This window comes from Diorhabda sublineata, chromosome 6 (genome assembly GCF_026230105.1).
Source record: "Diorhabda sublineata isolate icDioSubl1.1 chromosome 6, icDioSubl1.1, whole genome shotgun sequence".
Classification (NCBI taxonomy): domain Eukaryota; kingdom Metazoa; phylum Arthropoda; class Insecta; order Coleoptera; family Chrysomelidae; genus Diorhabda; species Diorhabda sublineata.
In genome coordinates, this window is record NC_079479.1 from 25,706,127 (window position 1) to 25,724,833 (window position 18,707).

The window sequence follows — 18,707 nt, forward strand, 5'->3', positions numbered from 1 at the left end:
GTTCCAAACTTTACAATCATAGACCTAAGAGGAATGGATTTTGAAGCACTCTATTTGTAATAGTAAAATAGTGATTATTCATTCCTTCTAGAGTATCCCTTATCGCATCAAAAAATAAAATTTCGCTAATTTTTTCATCGCTCACTTCGAACCACTTGACATGGAATATCGTAGTTATTATATGGAACGGCGTACGTTTTGAATACTTAGTGAAACGCACCCACTATTTTGATCACATGATTTTTAAGTTGACTTAATTCTCTCTCTCTCATTCATAAGAAGTATGAGTCAATTTTCCATAGAAAACATGTCAGTTAAAATAACAAATTTATAGGAGGGATGTATTCTCAATGTTGTGATTATTAATTTATTTGATTCATTATAATAACGAAATAAAGTAGATTTAAAAAATGGGAACGTTTGTTCCAGCAAATGTTATATTATTATCGTGTGGTTCTTTCAATCCACCTACGAATATGCACTTGAGAATGTTTGGTAAGAGGAATTATTTTAATATATTTATTATAAAATAAATTGTTTATCAACAGAAATGATGAAATTATATTGGTATTTTAATATTCTCAGTTTACTTTAACAATTGTTACTGACTAATTTCCATTTAAGAAATTGCTAGGGATCATCTGAATCGTATGGGCCAACAAACCGTACAAGGTGGTGTAATTTCCCCAGTTCATGACGCATATGGTAAAAATGAACTTTTATCATCAACACATCGATTAGAAATGTTGAAATTAGCTTTAGAAAATCATGATTGGGTTAGGTTATCGGATTGGGAATGTGGACAAGAATCTTGGACAAAAACGCGACAAGTATTACATTATCATCAAGTAATTATATTAATGAATATGTAGCCTTACTTTCCTATAACTAACTTTTTCAGAATAACGTAAATGCAGTTGTGAATCAAAATTTTAATGGTAATTATGATATAAATGAAAATGAGTTAAAATGGATACCTGTAAATGTAAAAAATGGTGGTACCGGACCAGTTACCGTTAAATTACTCTGTGGAGCAGATCTATTGGAATCATTTGGTACTCCTGGCTTATGGGCCGAGGAAGATGTAAGTAAAACATAATTATAATATATTGATATGTTTGTTAGGGTAGTTTTGATGATAAGCTTGAGTGTTTGAGGAAGATTTGTACTCACTTCATTTTAGATTGAAGAAATTGTTGGAATGCACGGTCTTGTTGTTATATCTAGAAGTAACTCGAATCCAGCCGAGTTTATTTATAATTCAGACATACTCACAAAATACATGGTAAGAATTATTTTTATATTTTAAACAGAGCAGGAAATTTCTTAGTATTAATTGAAGATGTATGTATTAGGAATATTACCTTGTTAATCATTCAGGCTTTATTTAAGGTTTTTCAAATATTTTTATTTCATCTTTCATTATTATTATTATTATTATTATTATTATTATTCTTTCGTTTTTTTGTCTATTTTCATGAACATGAATATCAAAATCATTGGGTAAAGTGAAGTCTTTTTTCATTGTCATATTGTGTTTTGCCTAACTTTTACTTTTGGTGAGGAAAAAAGTTTTCCAACAGTTTTGAGAACAACTTAATATTTAGGATCATATTTTTTTTAAAATAGGCTCTAAAGGATAACAACTTGGTACAAGAAATATCATTAATATTTTCAAGATTAAAGATTATTGTTTTTAAAAACAAAGTAAAATTTGTACACGAAAGGAAAACAACTTCAAGTATGAGAAATAGAAAAATAAATACAAGAAAGACAAGCACAGACCTTCAATGAACTTGCAGGGTTGTGATATATCTTAACCATATGGGAAAAGCTTTTGGAAGTTAAACGGAAGGCAAGAACTCAGAAAATGAGTGCAAAAGCATCAAGAATTTCAAGATGATTGTTTCTACAAACTAAAGGAACATGTGGACACAAAGGAAAACAAGTCCAAGAAGTGGCAAAGTTGTGTTGTAACTGTATTGTGAAAAGCTTCTGGAAATTGACCCGAAGGCGAGAAGAAAAATAAACAATTTTCAATCCTGAAATTGATGGCAAAACCTTTAACATAAGCCCAAACGTACTAATTAGCGTTAAAACCCAATTTATTTGTACAGGGATATCAATAAAGTGTTGCTGGACGAATAAAAAATGAAATATCCAACAGACTATAAAACACCCTCTATAAAAGTTGTTTTGAGGTTTTTTCACAATAAATTTCACCGGAAACTTATTTCCTATTGAATGAAAACATTTGATGGACCATTCTTACTTGTCCCCTTGTAACATTATGAAAACGGTCAAAACTTTTATTCTAGAAAATAAATTAAAAGTGTTTGATTGGACCTAACTTATAACTAAATTGAATCGATATATTGAAATTTGAGTACTTCCATTTTTAGTCGAACATCACAATTGTAACAGAATGGATAACAAACGAAATAAGTTCTACACGAGTAAGAAGAGCCCTTAGAAGAAACGAATCTGTAAAGTACATCCTCCCTGATCGTGTATTAGATTACATATATAAAAACAGCTTGTACGGTTCACAAAAAACAACGTAAGTGTAATTTTTTGCATATAAACAGCGCTAATAAAAAAAATAGTGGTTACTTAAAGAGATATTTAAGAAAAAAATAGGTTTATTAATAATATAACTGAATAATTTAACTTTGCTAAGTTTTTCGTTGAGGATATTCAATAATGAATGTCCCCCCTTTGGTATTGTTCCACTTCTGAACTGGTATGTCTTGAAGATCTTAGAAGTTACCATAAAGTTGCCTATATAACTATCCACCAATTCATACCTCTAACTCTAACGTGTTATTTTGGAGCAAAATTTTAGCAGTTGTAGTCCTGTATTGTTCTTAAATAAACCAATCTCTTCTTATTGTTGCATAATAGGAATTGGTTTAGACTAGTCCAAAATAATCTATATTATAGTGAAAAGGAGATATCAGTTCAGTCAGGATCAACTGATTAATGTTGATATGAATAATTACAAGACAGGGTTAGCTGGTTTTCCCTAGGCTCAACTGGAGGACAAGGACACCCTAGAATAAATCAGCCTAGTATTAAATGAAAAGAAATAAGATATTAGTGTTTGAGCCTGATGAGAAACAAATACACCTCAAGATATCTGGAAATGGCTTGTTTTCAACTGTTTTAGCCTAATAATAAACAAATATATCTCATATGTCTATTCTCCTCTATTTAAGCCTGCTAAGAAACAAATACCTCTCAGGATGTTCTGGCTGGGCCTATTCTAAACTGTTTGAGCCTGTTAAGAAACAAGTACACCTCAGGATGTTCTGGTTTAATCTAGATTTCACTAGGGTAGCCTCATACGAACAAAAACACCTCAGGATATCCTAGTTTGACATATTCTAAATTGATTGACCCTAATAAGAAAAAAGTAGGCGTCAGGATGTCCTGGTAAGGTCTATTCCCAACTGTTTGTGCCTGATAAGAAACAAATACACCCCGGGATTTCCTGGTTTGGTCTAAGTCTAAGCCTGATATAAGCAAACCGTGATAAACTGATTTGCTTGGACTTAACTAGTTGTGTGAATAACTACACTCACTTGATAGAATAAGAATACAGGGTAACCCAAATTTCATGCTTATATAATAGTGAATAAGTATCTTGAATTATTTTGTCAAAAGAAAATCTGGTGTTTTTTAAATAACTTTATAATATTGTTCCTCTTTCAACTGCTGCTTGTGAAATAGTAAGTATATGCACATTGCTAATTCGATGTTTCTCACACCTTCACCTTCAGACGCTTTAATGGATTCACCAAGTCCAAGAAATTGCATGAATATTTGCAATAATAACATTTTTACTAGACAACAGATAGACAAAAGTTTCGATATCGAGAAATTTTCGAAAACTAACTTGAAACATCCCGGTCAAGCTGTTAAAATTATAACAGACAGTAGTGGTACACACAAAACCGTTTGCGATAGTCGACTTGATAAAGAGGTATGTAAAAACGACGAAGGAAAAAGTGATGATACTAATGAAAGTGTGAAAACTTGTAAAAGTATAACAAATTGTAACGAAATCGACGGTACGGATAATTCGAAATGCGGCGACGTCAATTCTGGTTTAAAAGAGTGTAAAAGTTTTGACGAAAACCTCATAAAATTCATTTTCACTAAACACGGTATACAGGTTATTAGTAACGTTGAAACTATAGTTTAATTGATTAATAAACTTTACAAATTTCGATTTACTCGCTGCAGCAATAGTGTGAGAATTAATTTAAATTTCACCCTTCCAAACGATTTTTCCAATAGTTCTCTCCCTATTCATTAGTCTAGAGCCTTTTAACTTTTTCAACATTTGCAATTCATTATACGAGACTGAAATGTTGTCGTGGTGGAGGATGCAGGGCACGCATTAATATAAAATGTTTCTTAATTGATTATTTTCATAAATTATCATCATTTTTAGGGTTAAGTTGGAGTATTTTATCATATCTTTTGATCTAACAATTATTTGTTTATTTAATTGACGTATGACATTTGTAAATGTCAACTGTTATATTTTAATTGTGCCTATATTTTCGTCTATATTATGTCCTTGTAATTTGTATGCATGATTACGTAGATTTATAGCTGGGAATTGTTATTTATATTTAGTTTGCATGCTAGATGAATGTGAAAATAGTGATAAACAGAAAATGTTTAGTATTCCATTCATTTAAATCAAAATACTAATCATACTTTAAACTTTTTTGACGTTAGATAGGTTATTCTTCTTTCTTCAGTAACCCGGCCTTTGCTAACATGATTATGCAACTATCGAATATTCAGGAGTCTTTGAAATTATTATTTAGAAGCGGTCAATGATTAGTAAAGCGTCAAGTTTTATAATCTTTGGTTTTTTTAGTATTCTTCTCAATTTTCAACAACAAATATCACTACAATATCGACTCACTTGAAGTGATTAGGCGCATTAACCAATAGAAAATGGATTTACAACTTTGAACATTGGGAAGAAAATACTCTTTTCTGCATGTGTTAGGTACAAAAGTTTTCAATCGAAGAACTTCTCTTTTTGCAAATATTTAAACTGGTTTGATATGGAGCAAGAGGCCGTGGAATGCATGACGCAATATATTGAGATCCAAAGCATGTGCAGATGAAGCTCAGTTGATTGATTCATAGTGTATATCCGCTCTCTATAATTTTTATATCGGTGTCAACATTTTTTGTTCTGGCAGCCATTATTATGCAATATTATGACTTTGTTAAGGTTAAGTGTCAAATTAGAGGATTTTATATATTCCAATCAAATTATTTAAATTTTATCTAATTATTCTTCTTTCTTTCCGTAACTAGTCTTTTGTTTATACGACTACTCAGCTATCGAATATTCTATATTATTTCATAAATATTTCGATGAATATCTATAAGAATCTTATAAAAGCAGCGTCAAATTTTATTTTTATTTTATTTTTTCCGTGAAGTGTGTTACAATATTTTTTTTGGAAATTAGTGTCCTTTTTATAACTCGTTTTTAAAGCTTTAATCCGTTCAATTTCGCGACATATAATGATGAAAAAATTAGTATATAAAAAAAATTGATATAAATGTTCGAAATACTATTTAAATGAATATTAAAATCTCCCGTAATAATAAATTATTTTTTCAACGTGGACTTCTCAAAATATATTTTTCATGAACATTCGTACCAATTTTAAGCTTTATCTTAATTTTTGTAGCTTGGCTACCAAATTTGACTACTATGTTAAAAAACTTTTTTTGAATATCGGTTTATAGCATGTTTGTTTTCTCTTTCAGACAGTCTTAGTACAACCTGCATGTCTTCTTTAGTAGACATTTTTCTGTGATTATAATGCTTGTTTATCGATACATTTCTTGCATCTTAAGTCATTTATTATCAAGATACATCACAAATATTTACCAAATCTATAAATTATCTGTTCAACAAAAATTGTTCCTTGTTTTTTAATGTTATATAGTGCTTAAATTTTATATTGTGTTGTTTTGTTTATACAATAAAACGTTTTAATGCCTAGTTTATTATTTTTTTATTAAAAAAGCAATGTTTCCCTTGTAAACTCGCCTATCAGATCTCTAAGAGAATCATGTAGACTTGAAGATAAATTTACTTGTTGAAGATTAATTTGGAAATACAACCGCTTAGTCTTCACAGATCTTCTATTTACGATGATTGACTAGACCAGTAAACTAAGTAATGTTTTCCTTAACTTTCTTTTTTGATGGAAATGCATGAATTGGAATCGATTATTGAACCAAATGATTCCCTTGGCTGCTTTTAACGACTTCGAGCGTTATATAAGAATCGAAATCGATTAATAAATTCATTAAAAAAAGAAGAATCGGAAAAGTTGGAATGCAAGAAAAATCGAATTTCCGTTTTTAAGAAGGCAAACTGAAAATCGTCCTGTAAGTGAATTTTTATTATATTTTTGGGTGAAAATTAGATCTAGAAAGGCCATTTTTGGAAAAATAAAATTTTTATTATTTTATTTTTAAATATTTTGCATAGAAAAACGATTTTATCACAGAAATATGCAATTAGACTTGGAAGTTATGACTTTTTAAAAATTAAGTTTCGATGGTTTTTTTCTATTAGTTTAAACTTGAAAAACCATTATCTCTAAAATAATATACAAATTTAGATTTAAAAGAGTCTTTTTATCCATTTTAAATATATATAAAAACAGCTTTTTAATATTATTAGACCCTATTTGCAAAAATTGGACTTGAAAAGCAATTTTCTTTAAATATAAAATTTTAAAAGTCCAAAGTTGGATATGTATGGACGATTTCTTTAAAAAAATAGGCTCTGGAATAACATTTTGTAGACAAAATTTAAGTTAAATACTTTTTGTCGAAAATATAAAATTTTAAGGATTTTTTCTTGAAAAGTTGGATTTGGAAAGGTCTTTTATTAAAATTTTGGACTGAATCGATTTTCTATAAACAATAGGGCTCTTAAAGACCATTTTTGGGACAAAATTGCATTATTTCCAAAAAGAAAGACCCAGAAAAATAATTTTTCATATATTGGAAATTGATTTTTAATTGTTATTTGATAATTATTTTACTAAAAGTAATTTTTTGAAAACTTTTATTTAAAAAAATACAATATCAGAGAATTTGACCAGTTCTTGCTTGAATATACATCCAAAAATGGCTGTAAATTATGTAAAATTATATAAAACATTGAAAATAAACAGTATACACAATAAAAATACAAATTACATTGTTTGTAATTCCTGAAAAACTGTGCACAGATGTGCAATCTTTGATAGTATACACAGGATTCCTTGAGAATATAATTTCCTTAAAAGCTGACTAAATTCTCTTCCCAAACATGGAAACATGGTGAGTAAAAAGTTTTCATAACAGAAAACGATTTGATAATATTGCTGAACCACAAAACGCCGAGGAAAATCTAAATTACTTAGAAGAATTAGTTTCCATAGATAAAGATTATAAAACTGACCACAGGATGGTAATGACAATGACAAAAACAATACTTCAAGTGAAAATTACAATAAAAATTCATTATCTCACAAGGGAAGCTAATGTAGAACCCCAATCAAAGACCCTATCCCTCAGAAGCTATAATACCTTTGTATGTAGACTTTTTATCGTAAGTTACATATGAAGTAACAGCTAACATATAATAAATGTGATGACTTCGCGGAAACGTGGAAGATAATAAAAACTGTATTTCTTTTAATAATTCATTCTTTGCTCTAACGTTACTTAATAAACATATATTGTAATTGTAATTTTTGTTTTTAAAAATCCAAATTCGAAGTTTTAATATATAATTTGTATAACCTGATTAGAGACTCCTTATTAGATACGTACTATCCTAACAAGGAGTTACACCATGTTATGGAGCAGTAGTGTGATCATATCAAAGGTGTAACAAAATGTAATGTTAGTTTTATCCACTAATATTAATTATTTCAAACAACAAATAAACCGAGAAATGCATCAAATCATCAAAAATATATAAAAGTTGATCTACTTCAACTGCAACATTTTATACCTAATTTGTAAATTAAAAGTTCCAAAATATTATAATTCAGTTAACGCCCCATATAAAGAAGGTTCTAATATAGAGGACGCTTTTTTAATCTCAGTTGTTTCTATATGAAAACATAATTTTTTTGGCAAGATGATTACAAATTATCTTTTTACTACATATATGCACACAGATTTTCATTCTTTTTCTAGTATTAAGATAATTTGAGCAGCACATAATCTCAAAAACACTTACTATTAAAATACAGGTCATTCACTGGATTTTTTTTGTTTTACACTAATCTCTGTTGATTTAGAGCAATCGCACCAAGGAGTAGCACTGTAATTACAGAACAATCGAATATTGATCACTAATAACGGAGCTCCTTGTATTTCCATGTTTATATTACTCAATACAGTGTAATTGACATCATGTAGACCAGTCTGACGATCCCTACGTCTAGTTACTTCACGTTGATTGTAACATTTCACTGTATCCCTTTTTCTTTCTTTACCATGAACGTGTCTAAAAGTACCATCTATTCCTGTAGTAATATTTTCTGGTCTTGTAATATTTATGTGCGCATCTCTTAGGCGTACATAAAATTCGTCATCTTCTAACCCCCAACCCCAATATCTATTCGATAAACCATTTACTAATTCGAATTGCTTCCTGAAAATAAAACGTATATGGTGATTAAAGTAACTAAATGTTTTAATCTACTCACTTATTAATTAACAAAATACCTCCAATAAACTTCTCGTAATGATATCGAGGATGAAGAGTTGGAGCTGCTAAATGAATGGGTTGTTCTGGATATGAATACAACAGTTGCGGATTTAGAGGTAACAAATCGACGTCGTGCATAGCGATATAATCGTAATTAGCTCTTACTTCTAGAAACCCCGCATTTATAAGTGACGCTCTATTAAACCTATATTGATCTACTTGATTTAAAATAATAATATCAAAATTTACTTTTTGCCTATTCAGAAAGTTATACATATACGGCGCGAATTCCATGAGTTCTTCGAATCTTTCTTTATATGGGACTAATACTGCTAATTTGTGCATTGAACTAATTAATTTTTTTGAAGTGTATGTGGTGTACAGGGTTTTTTCCTTAGAACAATTACATTTATCTAAATCTAAAAGAAGTTATGTAGTCAACTTCAATTACAATTACTGGAAACTTGTACTTACCATTAGTTAAAGCATATAAGCTTAATATCGCCGAAAAACTGAACATAATGCATAGAAAAAGCATTAAATAATACTGATAAGAAAGTTTTAACGTATTAACACGGGATATTGACATTTTATGTATCTTCATAATGGTTTTTCATTGTATATACCTATTTAAAATAGATAATTTATAAAATTTGTGTCTTTAGAGATTTTGAAAATATTAACCTAAAATTGACAGTTTCTTCTTTTCGTTAATGTGACCTACCATTGAAGAATACATCCACATACATTTTCTTCAATTCAAATTTTAATTTATCAATAATATTACCAAACTCTTTTAAATAAAATGCATTGAAAATTCATTGAAATCAATAGAAAATAAAATTGAGCTTCATTACTTACACTCCCGAACTTACAGAAAAATGTCTAAAAATGATACAAAAGGACTACTATTGAAATTTATTAAAGTTACATACACCTAAACTATGTTTTTTTCTATTTTATGGCATCACACCATAATATTACAACATAATAAAACATTATAAACTTTTCGAAAAAAATTATAATATTGTGCAATTTTTGGTAATTTTCTTAGTATTGATTGAATTAAATTAAATAATGCGCAAACGTGGAAAATCGGAGAAAGTCGAATTTGAACGACAAATGACAATATAACATTTTTTCGCCATTAAACGGCACTAAGTTGATCATATTTTGTTCAACTGAAAACATGTTATTGAGTTTTACGACCATTTTATCTAAAATTAAATGTCAAGTGTTGAGCAAAGGTGTTCGAAAAACTTTAAAAAACAATCTACCGTCTTGATCGAGTGCTAAATTAGTTGTTTTATTTAGTAAATTTAAGAATAAGTTTGTTTAATTTTGTGACCATGCCGAAAGGAAAACGAAAGGGAAGGTCTGGTAAGTTTTTAATATGATTACTCACCAAATGAATCTTATTGAAATATTCCATAAGGTTTTCTAATTTTTCTGTTACGTCAAATTCTGATAATTCGATCTCGAATTTATCAGACGTATGACATATGGAATGCAAGTAATTTTTTGCAGAAACAAAGAGATTTTTTTTGTCTCCAAATTTTGTTGTCCATATTCCAATTTAACTGCAATATTCATAACTCATTCTTAAAATCAATACGAATGTTGCAATATTAGTAAAATAATTTGACTTACAATGCGTGTTAATATTTTATGCGTGATTACTAATGATTTGGATACAATAGACATTATATTTAGCAAGCGATAATTAATTTTGATAATATTAAAAATTGTCAAGGTTAAATCTTAGTCATTTTATTTAGAATAAGAATAGTTTCATCAAAATTATTCAATAACTTATTCAGAAAGATAGTATTTCTCAAGTTATGAAATCTAGCATGGGTGTGAGCTGACAGAAATATTAATAGGAATTAATATCTTTTTATTTGGATATTTTTTCATTATTTCTGTTCAAATGTTTCACAGTAAATATCAGGATGCTTGTTTTACTTCTATTATTACTAGTAGATTTGAAATTTTTATTGCATAATCATTTGTGAAATAATACTGTCTGTATTTTTAAGTATTTATACTACTAATCAAACGTTTTTGCTCACCCAATAATTTGTGTGATACAAATAAAAACAAAACGATCTATTTTTATATTTTAAAGAACATATATATGTAGAAGAAAATATAGTAATAATAAAACCATGGTCTGTAATTGTTACATATTTAAATGTTTTATTTATCTATGTAACCCCCTTTTGCTTTTATTATTTTGATGCACAATTTTGACATTCTCTGTAACAATTTCAACAAATAATCGTCGTCTATTTAGTTCCATTCAAATATGTGAAGTGGGAGGACACTGCTTTCTGTCTGCCTTGTCCAATTTGTCACACAACAACTCAATTGTTCTACTGGAAGATAAATTTTCTGCCGATCAGGTGCTAGTCGGCTTCTCTCATTCTCCTGTTTACTGTAGAAATACTTAAGGGTAGGAGTATAGATTCATTGATCTGAGCTGCTCTCTCTGGACCTGTGAATCGTTGATCACATTTTCTATCTCATGGATCCAGACAAATCTGAATTTGCGATAACGAAAATAATGAAAGAGAAATTCGTAGAAATGTATTATTTTGAAATTTAATGAATGGATTATGGCGTGGGCAAATATTTTTGGTCTGTAGTGTAAGTAGTATGTCAAAATATATCAGTAATTTCATTATTGAATTAATGCCAGTACTAAAAATAAATTGGATTTTCAGTTTTGAAAGCATTTATTTTTAATGTGATTTATCTTTGTCTTGATGGTAATAGCATATAATGATGGTGATAAGTCAAATATATCAATCAAATATAATCAAATATAAGTTGCTGATTAAATAAATAAACTTTTGTTTGTACATAAAATGTAATTTACTAATTTATACTTTCAATCTTACCTATTATATTTTGGATAAAGATGTCAAAACACTTTGAAGGACTATTTTAAATTCTTATAAATCATAAATATTCAAAAAAACTCATAAATAAATATTGTTTAAAAAATTGCTAGTGTTATTTAGACCGTTGTTAAGGTAAAATCTGTAAAAAACCATTTAGGACACAACAAAACTTTAAAACATGCAATTTCTGTAAAATCTCATCGAAACTATAACTACCTATATGGTTAAAAAAATTAAAGTTATTACCTAATTCCCTACAATAAACCTTAATAATCACATTTTACAACCATAACTTACCATTAAATACCTGGATGTCACTTTTGACACCAAATTTTATTGAATATTGACACGAAAAGAAAAAGGACATGTTATTTAGAGCAGCACATAAAGAAGAAGGTATAAATATATTCATTGAATCTAATGTTCATATAATCTTTCGTCTTATATTTTTAAATTTGATGCCAAATGCAATGAGGTTAATTAATGTTACAGTTCACATGAAAATAATCCAAGAAATTTGTCAAAATGAAGGAAAATAAGTACTAATCCAAGGATCACATGTTAGCACCCGTGTTAAACAATTTTAAAAACATTGCTCACTTTATTTTAAATTGATTTAATAATGTACTACCAAAACAACTACAATAAGCTAAAGGAACTTAATCAATAGGCCTATTTAACCAAATTATCAAACTAATTAGAACTTTTTCATGTATTTTATAGATCGCAGGCGATATGACGGTTCCTTTAACTCATCAGATGATGAATCATTTATGGATAACGCAAGCATTATCAGTAACAGTTCAGAAATTAGAAGTGGTGAAGACGGTGATGATCCTGAGATGCTTCAAGAACAACTTGAAGAGAAATTATGTGAAAATATTGATGGTCTTAGCCAAAAATCGTCCCAAGGCAGAATAAATTGCTTCGAAACATTAACTAAGGCTTTTATAAAAAAATGCATGCCTGTTTTTATCAGAGATCGGTAAGCATTTACTTCCACTGTATATTATTTTGGAAAGGATTTTATTGAGTTTTGCGTTTAATTCTTTTAAGGTACTTTACGATTTGTGATAGTATAGAGCGTAGTTTGAAAAAAGGTGCCGCCGCTGAAAAAATAGCAGCAGTAGAATTGGCTGCAGTTATTTGTGTACAACTTGGCGGTGAAGAGGCTACCGAAGAAATATGCCGGTTATTAAAACCTCTGCTACTTACTTTAATTTGTGATAATACCGTTTCTCCATTGGTTAGATCAAAAGTAAGAATTTATAATTTACTTCAAAGGATATTTTTTAATTGATAATTTTATTAGTGTTGTGTAGCTCTGGGAAATATAACGTTCCTCTCTGGAGGTGAAATTGGAGATGTTATTCTATTAATGCAACAGTTTGAAACAATATTTTCCGCCAGTTACTTAAAAGGAGATGGTAGTGTTCCGACAATTAGTCCTGATATTGGTGTTCTGCATGCTTCTGCTATCCAAGCTTGGAATTTATTGTTCACTTTACTATCACCGGGAAATATTGGAACTATGATCAACAATTCTAAAGCTTTACCGTGAGTACAGTTTTATTGATATTTTGTATTTCAATCTATAAACAAATTTATTTTTAGATCGTTAGAAAAATTATCAGAACTTTTGGAATCCCCTCATCTGGATGTCAGACTAGCAGCTGGCGAAGCGCTGTCATTAATATTCGAATTAGGAAGAGAAGAATGTGATGATTTTGAAGAAAATTTTGCTTTAGATGTAACAGAAAATTTGAAACAGCTAGCTACAGATTCTCATAAATATAGAGCCAAAAAAGATAGAAAACAACAGAGGGCCACATTTAGAGATATACTACAATTTATAGAGGTAATTATTATATTATTTTCAAAGTTGCAGCTACAAAACCCTTTGTGGAATAGTCATATTAATATTTGTTTCTTTTGTTTTAGAACGACGTAGTACCAGAATTACAAATTAAATTCGGAAAAGAAACGTTGATGCTCGATAGCTGGGTAAGGAGGAAACAATATGAAATGTTATGTAATATTTTAGGTCCGAGTATTAATGTTCATTTAACGGATAATGATTTACTTCGTGAAATATTTGAAATCATAGTACCACCTCCAGTGGCCACAACACCAAACCAAGATCAAATGAACCGGTATAGAAAAGTAAGTTTCTTATTTAGTATATTGATAATTTTTACAACTTGTTTTACATTTAAACTAGTCTTGAACTAATATTTTCAATATTTATTTAGTATATGGACAATTTTATTAACTTGTTGCATTTGAAATACTTTAAATTTGCTATTTACAATATTTATTTGGTATAATTGATAATTTTAACATCTTGTTGCATTTGAACTATTTTTGAATTAATTGTTACATTTATTTTTCAGCGTTTATTGAATGCAGCCAACTACAAAGCAAGAACTGTGTCCAGAGCAAGAAATAGAGACAAAAGATCAGATTTCTAGTTACCATTATCTTGAAGAATATTCCGCACAACGTTTTTTTTATTATTTCTACTACTTGATCAATATTAAAGTATTCAACCCAATTTTTAGGTGTAATTAACTGTTTTTTTTTGTAAATTTCATTTCCTGCAATATATCTTTATAATCGGTGAATTGTTTTTTTATTTAATAAAAATTGAATTCAATGAAATTGGGATCTCATTTGACCAAGTAGGTCTAAAATATTGAAAATAGGGTCTTTTAATATACAGAAATGATTTTATAGAACAAACTATTCACTAATTCTGAAAAATCGATAAAAAATTTCTTTCCCTTTGTAGCAAATAATTATGAAATATTTCAATGTAAGTGTATTTCCAACGATTAAAAGACAAATATTACATTAACAAAGTTGCTATAATCCAAACTTTATGCTTAATAAAAACAAAAACAATCATAATTAGCCTATTGTATTAAAAGAGTGAACTATCGAAGCTAAATATTATTATTATTATTATTATTTCAAGTTACCCCTCATAGATGCACTCTGTTTGTTAATTTCCCTTGTTACATATTCCCAAGAGTTAACGGTTGCTTGATAATAATTAATTTGTTTATTAACAAAGTCTAATAATATGTTTTTCAAACATTGCTGCTTTTCGTTCTGCCATCTTTGTATATCACTTCTCAAAGATTCATTGGCACATTCCAAATTATCTTGGTTCAATTCTACTTTCTTTATCAGTTGGGGAATGTAAGAGCCCAATTTCTCCAACTTATCATCACTCGATTGCTTCCAAATGGAGAATACCGTTGAACCTTGGGACGGATTATGAACGTTTGCAATCAACTGGAAACAGAAAATACAAAATTCCTTTATAGTATATTTTACATTGCTTTAAATCAATTTCTATATAAAAATCTGCTTTATTCCATTTAGTATTCTCATACCCTCACATATTGAGACAAGCAGTGATAAATTTCAACCAGTTACAGCTCCTTAATCTTAATCTACTGCTATTCCCAATTTTGTGAGATCTCCATAGTCAAACATGGATACATTAACATTCATTCAAGTTGAAAAAAAGTACCAAAAAAGTTCATAAAATGTTGAAATCTATTTATGGTGATAATGTGGTAACTTTGAAAACCATTTTATGACCATATTTGTGAATATCGAAGAGAAATTACATTCAATAAATAAATAACTTGAAAAACGGGAAACAAAATAAAAAAAACATAGGAGTATCTGGATCACCAATAGGAGTGATATTCATGATAGCCATCATCAACGGAATAGTGTACTACAGTTTGAAAACCCAATCAGTGTTCTTCAAACATCAAAAAAAGGTCCTTTATAAAAAGCTGCAAACCCAACAGAAAATCAGCTTGAAATAAGCAATGAACATATAATGCTACATCAGAACCTAATAGATCTATTGCCACAGGAAGTGCCTACTAAACTGGTACGAAAACTTCAGAAAACCAAGAAGAATAAATTACCAAGACTACCGAAAGCAATTATCTAAAAGTCATTCTGGGCCAAAGATTGATTTCTAGTTAGTAGACAAGAAGACAATCCTTATCCGCATCTACCACATAGGAATAAAACAGTCATTACATAAAGCTCAAAACCAAATTGAACTCTTGGTACATCAGGACATAGAAGATCTACCAATAATTGAACCAGAAGAGTATACAATAAATTATGGATAACATTGCCAGGAAAAGGTACCAAAATTTTGCATGATTCCATATTCCCTTGACTCCAAAAGAACCAAAAAGCTTTTCAAATTTTTCCATTTTCTATGTACCTTTGAATATAAATTTTTACCTTGTCTTTTTCTGAATGTCTTTTATTCAACTCATCCATGGAAACCTCATATGCATATTGATAAGATTCCCTTTTTCTCAAAGTTTCTTGAGCAACGTCAATATAAGTCAAGAAGTCTTTAATGGGATTGCCTATTGTATTACAATAACTTTGTACTAAAGCATTTTGAGCTGCAGAACTCCTTTCCAAAGCGCTACCAATATTTTGTAATATTTCTGATAATTCTGGTTCAGATGTTGCCCAAGTTGTAAATATTGGATGATAACTATTCAATTCGGAAACATAATCATATCTTTCTTTATTAATACGACTAGAAATCTTTTCAATCGACGACAGTTTTTCAGAAAGTGTCGCTAAATAAGCTTTGGTTTTATCAAATTCGATATGTTTGTTTTTTAAAACACTATGGGAGGAATTATCATGATTAAATGTTTTTATTTTTTGTTGTACCGGATGTCTCTGTCTTCTATGTAACGTAAAATCCTGGAAAGTTTAAAACATTGATTTCGTCTGATACAAATAAATTTAAGAATTACTTACTGAAGATGCAGCAGTTAAAAATATTTTAAAATGTTCGTTACAGCTTAAAATAGGGTGTTTTGAAACTCTTGTTATGAACACGTTTAAAGCTTTCATTCTTAATAATATAAAGTCTTTGGAATATCTATCTAACTGGCCTATAAGTGAATGTTTTCCCGGTAGAGGCTAAAATTATTCATATAGAGCAAGGAATGAAGTGAATTTATTTTAAACTTACTGGTATTATACAAAATGGATGGCACTCGATTAATTTCTGTCGTAACCATAAAAAATCATTGTACCTTCTATGTACAATATACTCATTTTCAGAAAATTCTATTCTAGCCACTTTAGTTGTAATTCTAAATATAATATAGGTTTCTAATGTATCCAAATGTTTTTGTGGATTGTCAATTTTTACACACAAATCCGAATTTTCATCCATATTTAGTTCAGAGAGGTTTTCTATATCATGTATAGTTGAAAAACTCTCTATACTTGGAGATTGTACCTTTAAAACATTACAATTCCAAAAAACATTCATTTACATGTTAATATTTACTTACCAAAGAATTATCGTATGTAGAATCACCACTACAAATACTAAGCGGATCAGTTTCTCTATCTTTTATCACTGATGTTATTTCTTTATTTTCGACTATTACATCTAATACCGCTGATGTACGACTGGCCATTCTTAGTAAAGATTATTTATTATACTTATTTAAATGATTACAAGGTTAGATTAGGAACATAGGAAACATCCAAATTATTACCATTTGTCAAATTCTTCTTTCCAATAACATATTCATTCACTGCAAATGCTGTTAGAAAGTGACCTAATTTTCCTTGTGCTTTAAGGTTTAAGGTAGTTTCAGAATAGAACGATCGTATTTGAAACAGCCAATTAGCACCATTATCTATGCTACACATATATTATATTATTGAAAATATGTTAAATTGCAAATATATATGGAAGTTTAATAGATAGGGTCATTATCTATATGAAATAATACTACTACCTCTCCACCAGCATACAGAATAATGTTCTAAAGAATGACGCTGATTGGCTGTTTCCCATCACGCTTGAAACCTTTTTCCCATGATATCGCATCCTAAATATTCTTCAAATGATTAATTTACGAATACAATAGTTTATGTTCAATAACTATAGTTCATCATCAAAGATGAATTTACATTGATTTATAATGATTTTTGTCTTTATAAAAATGATGCTTGGTATCCCATATTAACGATTCTCGTCAGAAAACTTGTATAAAATAGATCCTGAGTCGAAAACAAGCGATTATTCCTGGCAAAAACCAAATACATCCGAATATGTCGACATACATGTCTTTGTAGGCAGTGTTGAATAATGTATAAGTGTTTGAAAGTGTCAAAGTAAGAATTTTTAATCAACAAACAGTTATTTTACACTCCTTTTCTTACCAACCATCACATTGACAGTTCGCTATGACTTGTAAGGTATTTGACGAATTGTCTTCAGTGCTGCCTTTTAGCAAATTATTTCTTCGGTTTTCTCAGGAGCTAAATTTCCCTTTATTTTCATGTTATATTTGCCTTTGGATTAAATTTGCACTACTTGCTGTTATTAGTATGTTGAATCATTTGGTGCAGCATCCTGTCAGCTCTTCAACATCAATAACTCAAATTATATATAATATTCATTGCGTTAGTCTAGTTATAGACTTTTTTGTTCTTGTAATTAATAATAATAGGAAGTAGTTCTCGGTCATTTGATCTATCGGTCCCAATTTCTACTAGTCGCAGAATAATTATTTTCATATTACAGATAATTATGGAATTCTCATTGATGTCTACATATTCATTAAGATAATTACTGATTCCATTCTTTGGGTGATTTAGATCAATTTCCTAAGTCAATGGTTTTCCTCTTGCAGATTATTGTGGGACGCTAATTAATACTTTATTCATTTTGTTTATTACAGATTCCCTTCCTTGGGTGATTTGAACTACTGATATTAATTTCCTTCATTCAAAGAATTATTTTTCTATTATGGATAATTGCGAAGCTCCTAAAAATGAATTTATTTTTGTAGAGTTAATTCCTTGCAAATAGTATTGGGTCAATTGAACTACTGGCTCCGATTTCCTCGTGTCTACAAATAATTATTTTCCTGTTACAGACAATTTGCCGAATTACAAATTCCTTTCTTTGGGTCATTTGAACTATTGACGTTAATTTC

At 29.2% G+C, this 18,707-nt stretch overlaps 4 protein-coding genes across 6 annotated transcripts; 2 read left to right on the plus strand and 2 right to left on the minus strand.

Annotated features, from left to right (window-relative positions):
• Positions 1-195: 195 nt before the first annotated feature.
• On the plus strand, positions 196-6,049 carry LOC130445325 (nicotinamide/nicotinic acid mononucleotide adenylyltransferase 1). Of its 3 annotated transcripts, none has more exons than XM_056780896.1 (6): positions 196-495; positions 625-848; positions 902-1,084; positions 1,184-1,285; positions 2,403-2,560; positions 3,733-6,049. In XM_056780896.1, exons 1-6 carry the CDS (start codon positions 411-413, stop codon positions 4,205-4,207), a joined length of 1,227 nt encoding a protein of 408 aa, XP_056636874.1. In that variant the 5' UTR covers positions 196-410; the 3' UTR covers positions 4,208-6,049. The 3 variants fall into 3 exon arrangements, with proteins under 3 accessions (XP_056636874.1, XP_056636875.1, XP_056636876.1); XM_056780897.1 differs by having other exon boundaries at positions 5,816-6,049; XM_056780898.1 differs by having other exon boundaries at positions 251-495; positions 5,812-6,049.
• LOC130445326 (xylosylprotein 4-beta-galactosyltransferase) lies at positions 5,886-9,897 on the minus strand. Its single transcript, XM_056780899.1, has 3 exons — positions 9,245-9,897; positions 8,769-9,189; positions 5,886-8,713 (listed from the first exon to the last, which is right to left on the minus strand). Exons 1-3 carry the CDS (start codon positions 9,372-9,374, stop codon positions 8,311-8,313), a joined length of 954 nt encoding a protein of 317 aa, XP_056636877.1. The 5' UTR covers positions 9,375-9,897; the 3' UTR covers positions 5,886-8,310.
• Positions 9,868-14,300, plus strand: LOC130445323 (interferon-related developmental regulator 2). Its single transcript, XM_056780894.1, has 7 exons — positions 9,868-10,150; positions 12,400-12,661; positions 12,733-12,934; positions 12,989-13,233; positions 13,291-13,534; positions 13,618-13,839; positions 14,070-14,300. The coding sequence occupies exons 1-7, from the start codon at positions 10,120-10,122 to the stop codon at positions 14,145-14,147; spliced, it is 1,284 nt and encodes a 427-aa protein (XP_056636872.1). The 5' UTR covers positions 9,868-10,119; the 3' UTR covers positions 14,148-14,300.
• Positions 14,301-14,303: 3 nt separating this feature from the next.
• LOC130445322 (sorting nexin-30-like) lies at positions 14,304-17,287 on the minus strand. The gene is made up of 5 exons (XM_056780893.1): positions 17,046-17,287; positions 16,718-16,990; positions 16,501-16,665; positions 15,961-16,443; positions 14,304-14,976 (listed from the first exon to the last, which is right to left on the minus strand). Exons 1-5 carry the CDS (start codon positions 17,172-17,174, stop codon positions 14,644-14,646), a joined length of 1,383 nt encoding a protein of 460 aa, XP_056636871.1. The 5' UTR covers positions 17,175-17,287; the 3' UTR covers positions 14,304-14,643.
• Positions 17,288-18,707: the final 1,420 nt, after the last annotated feature.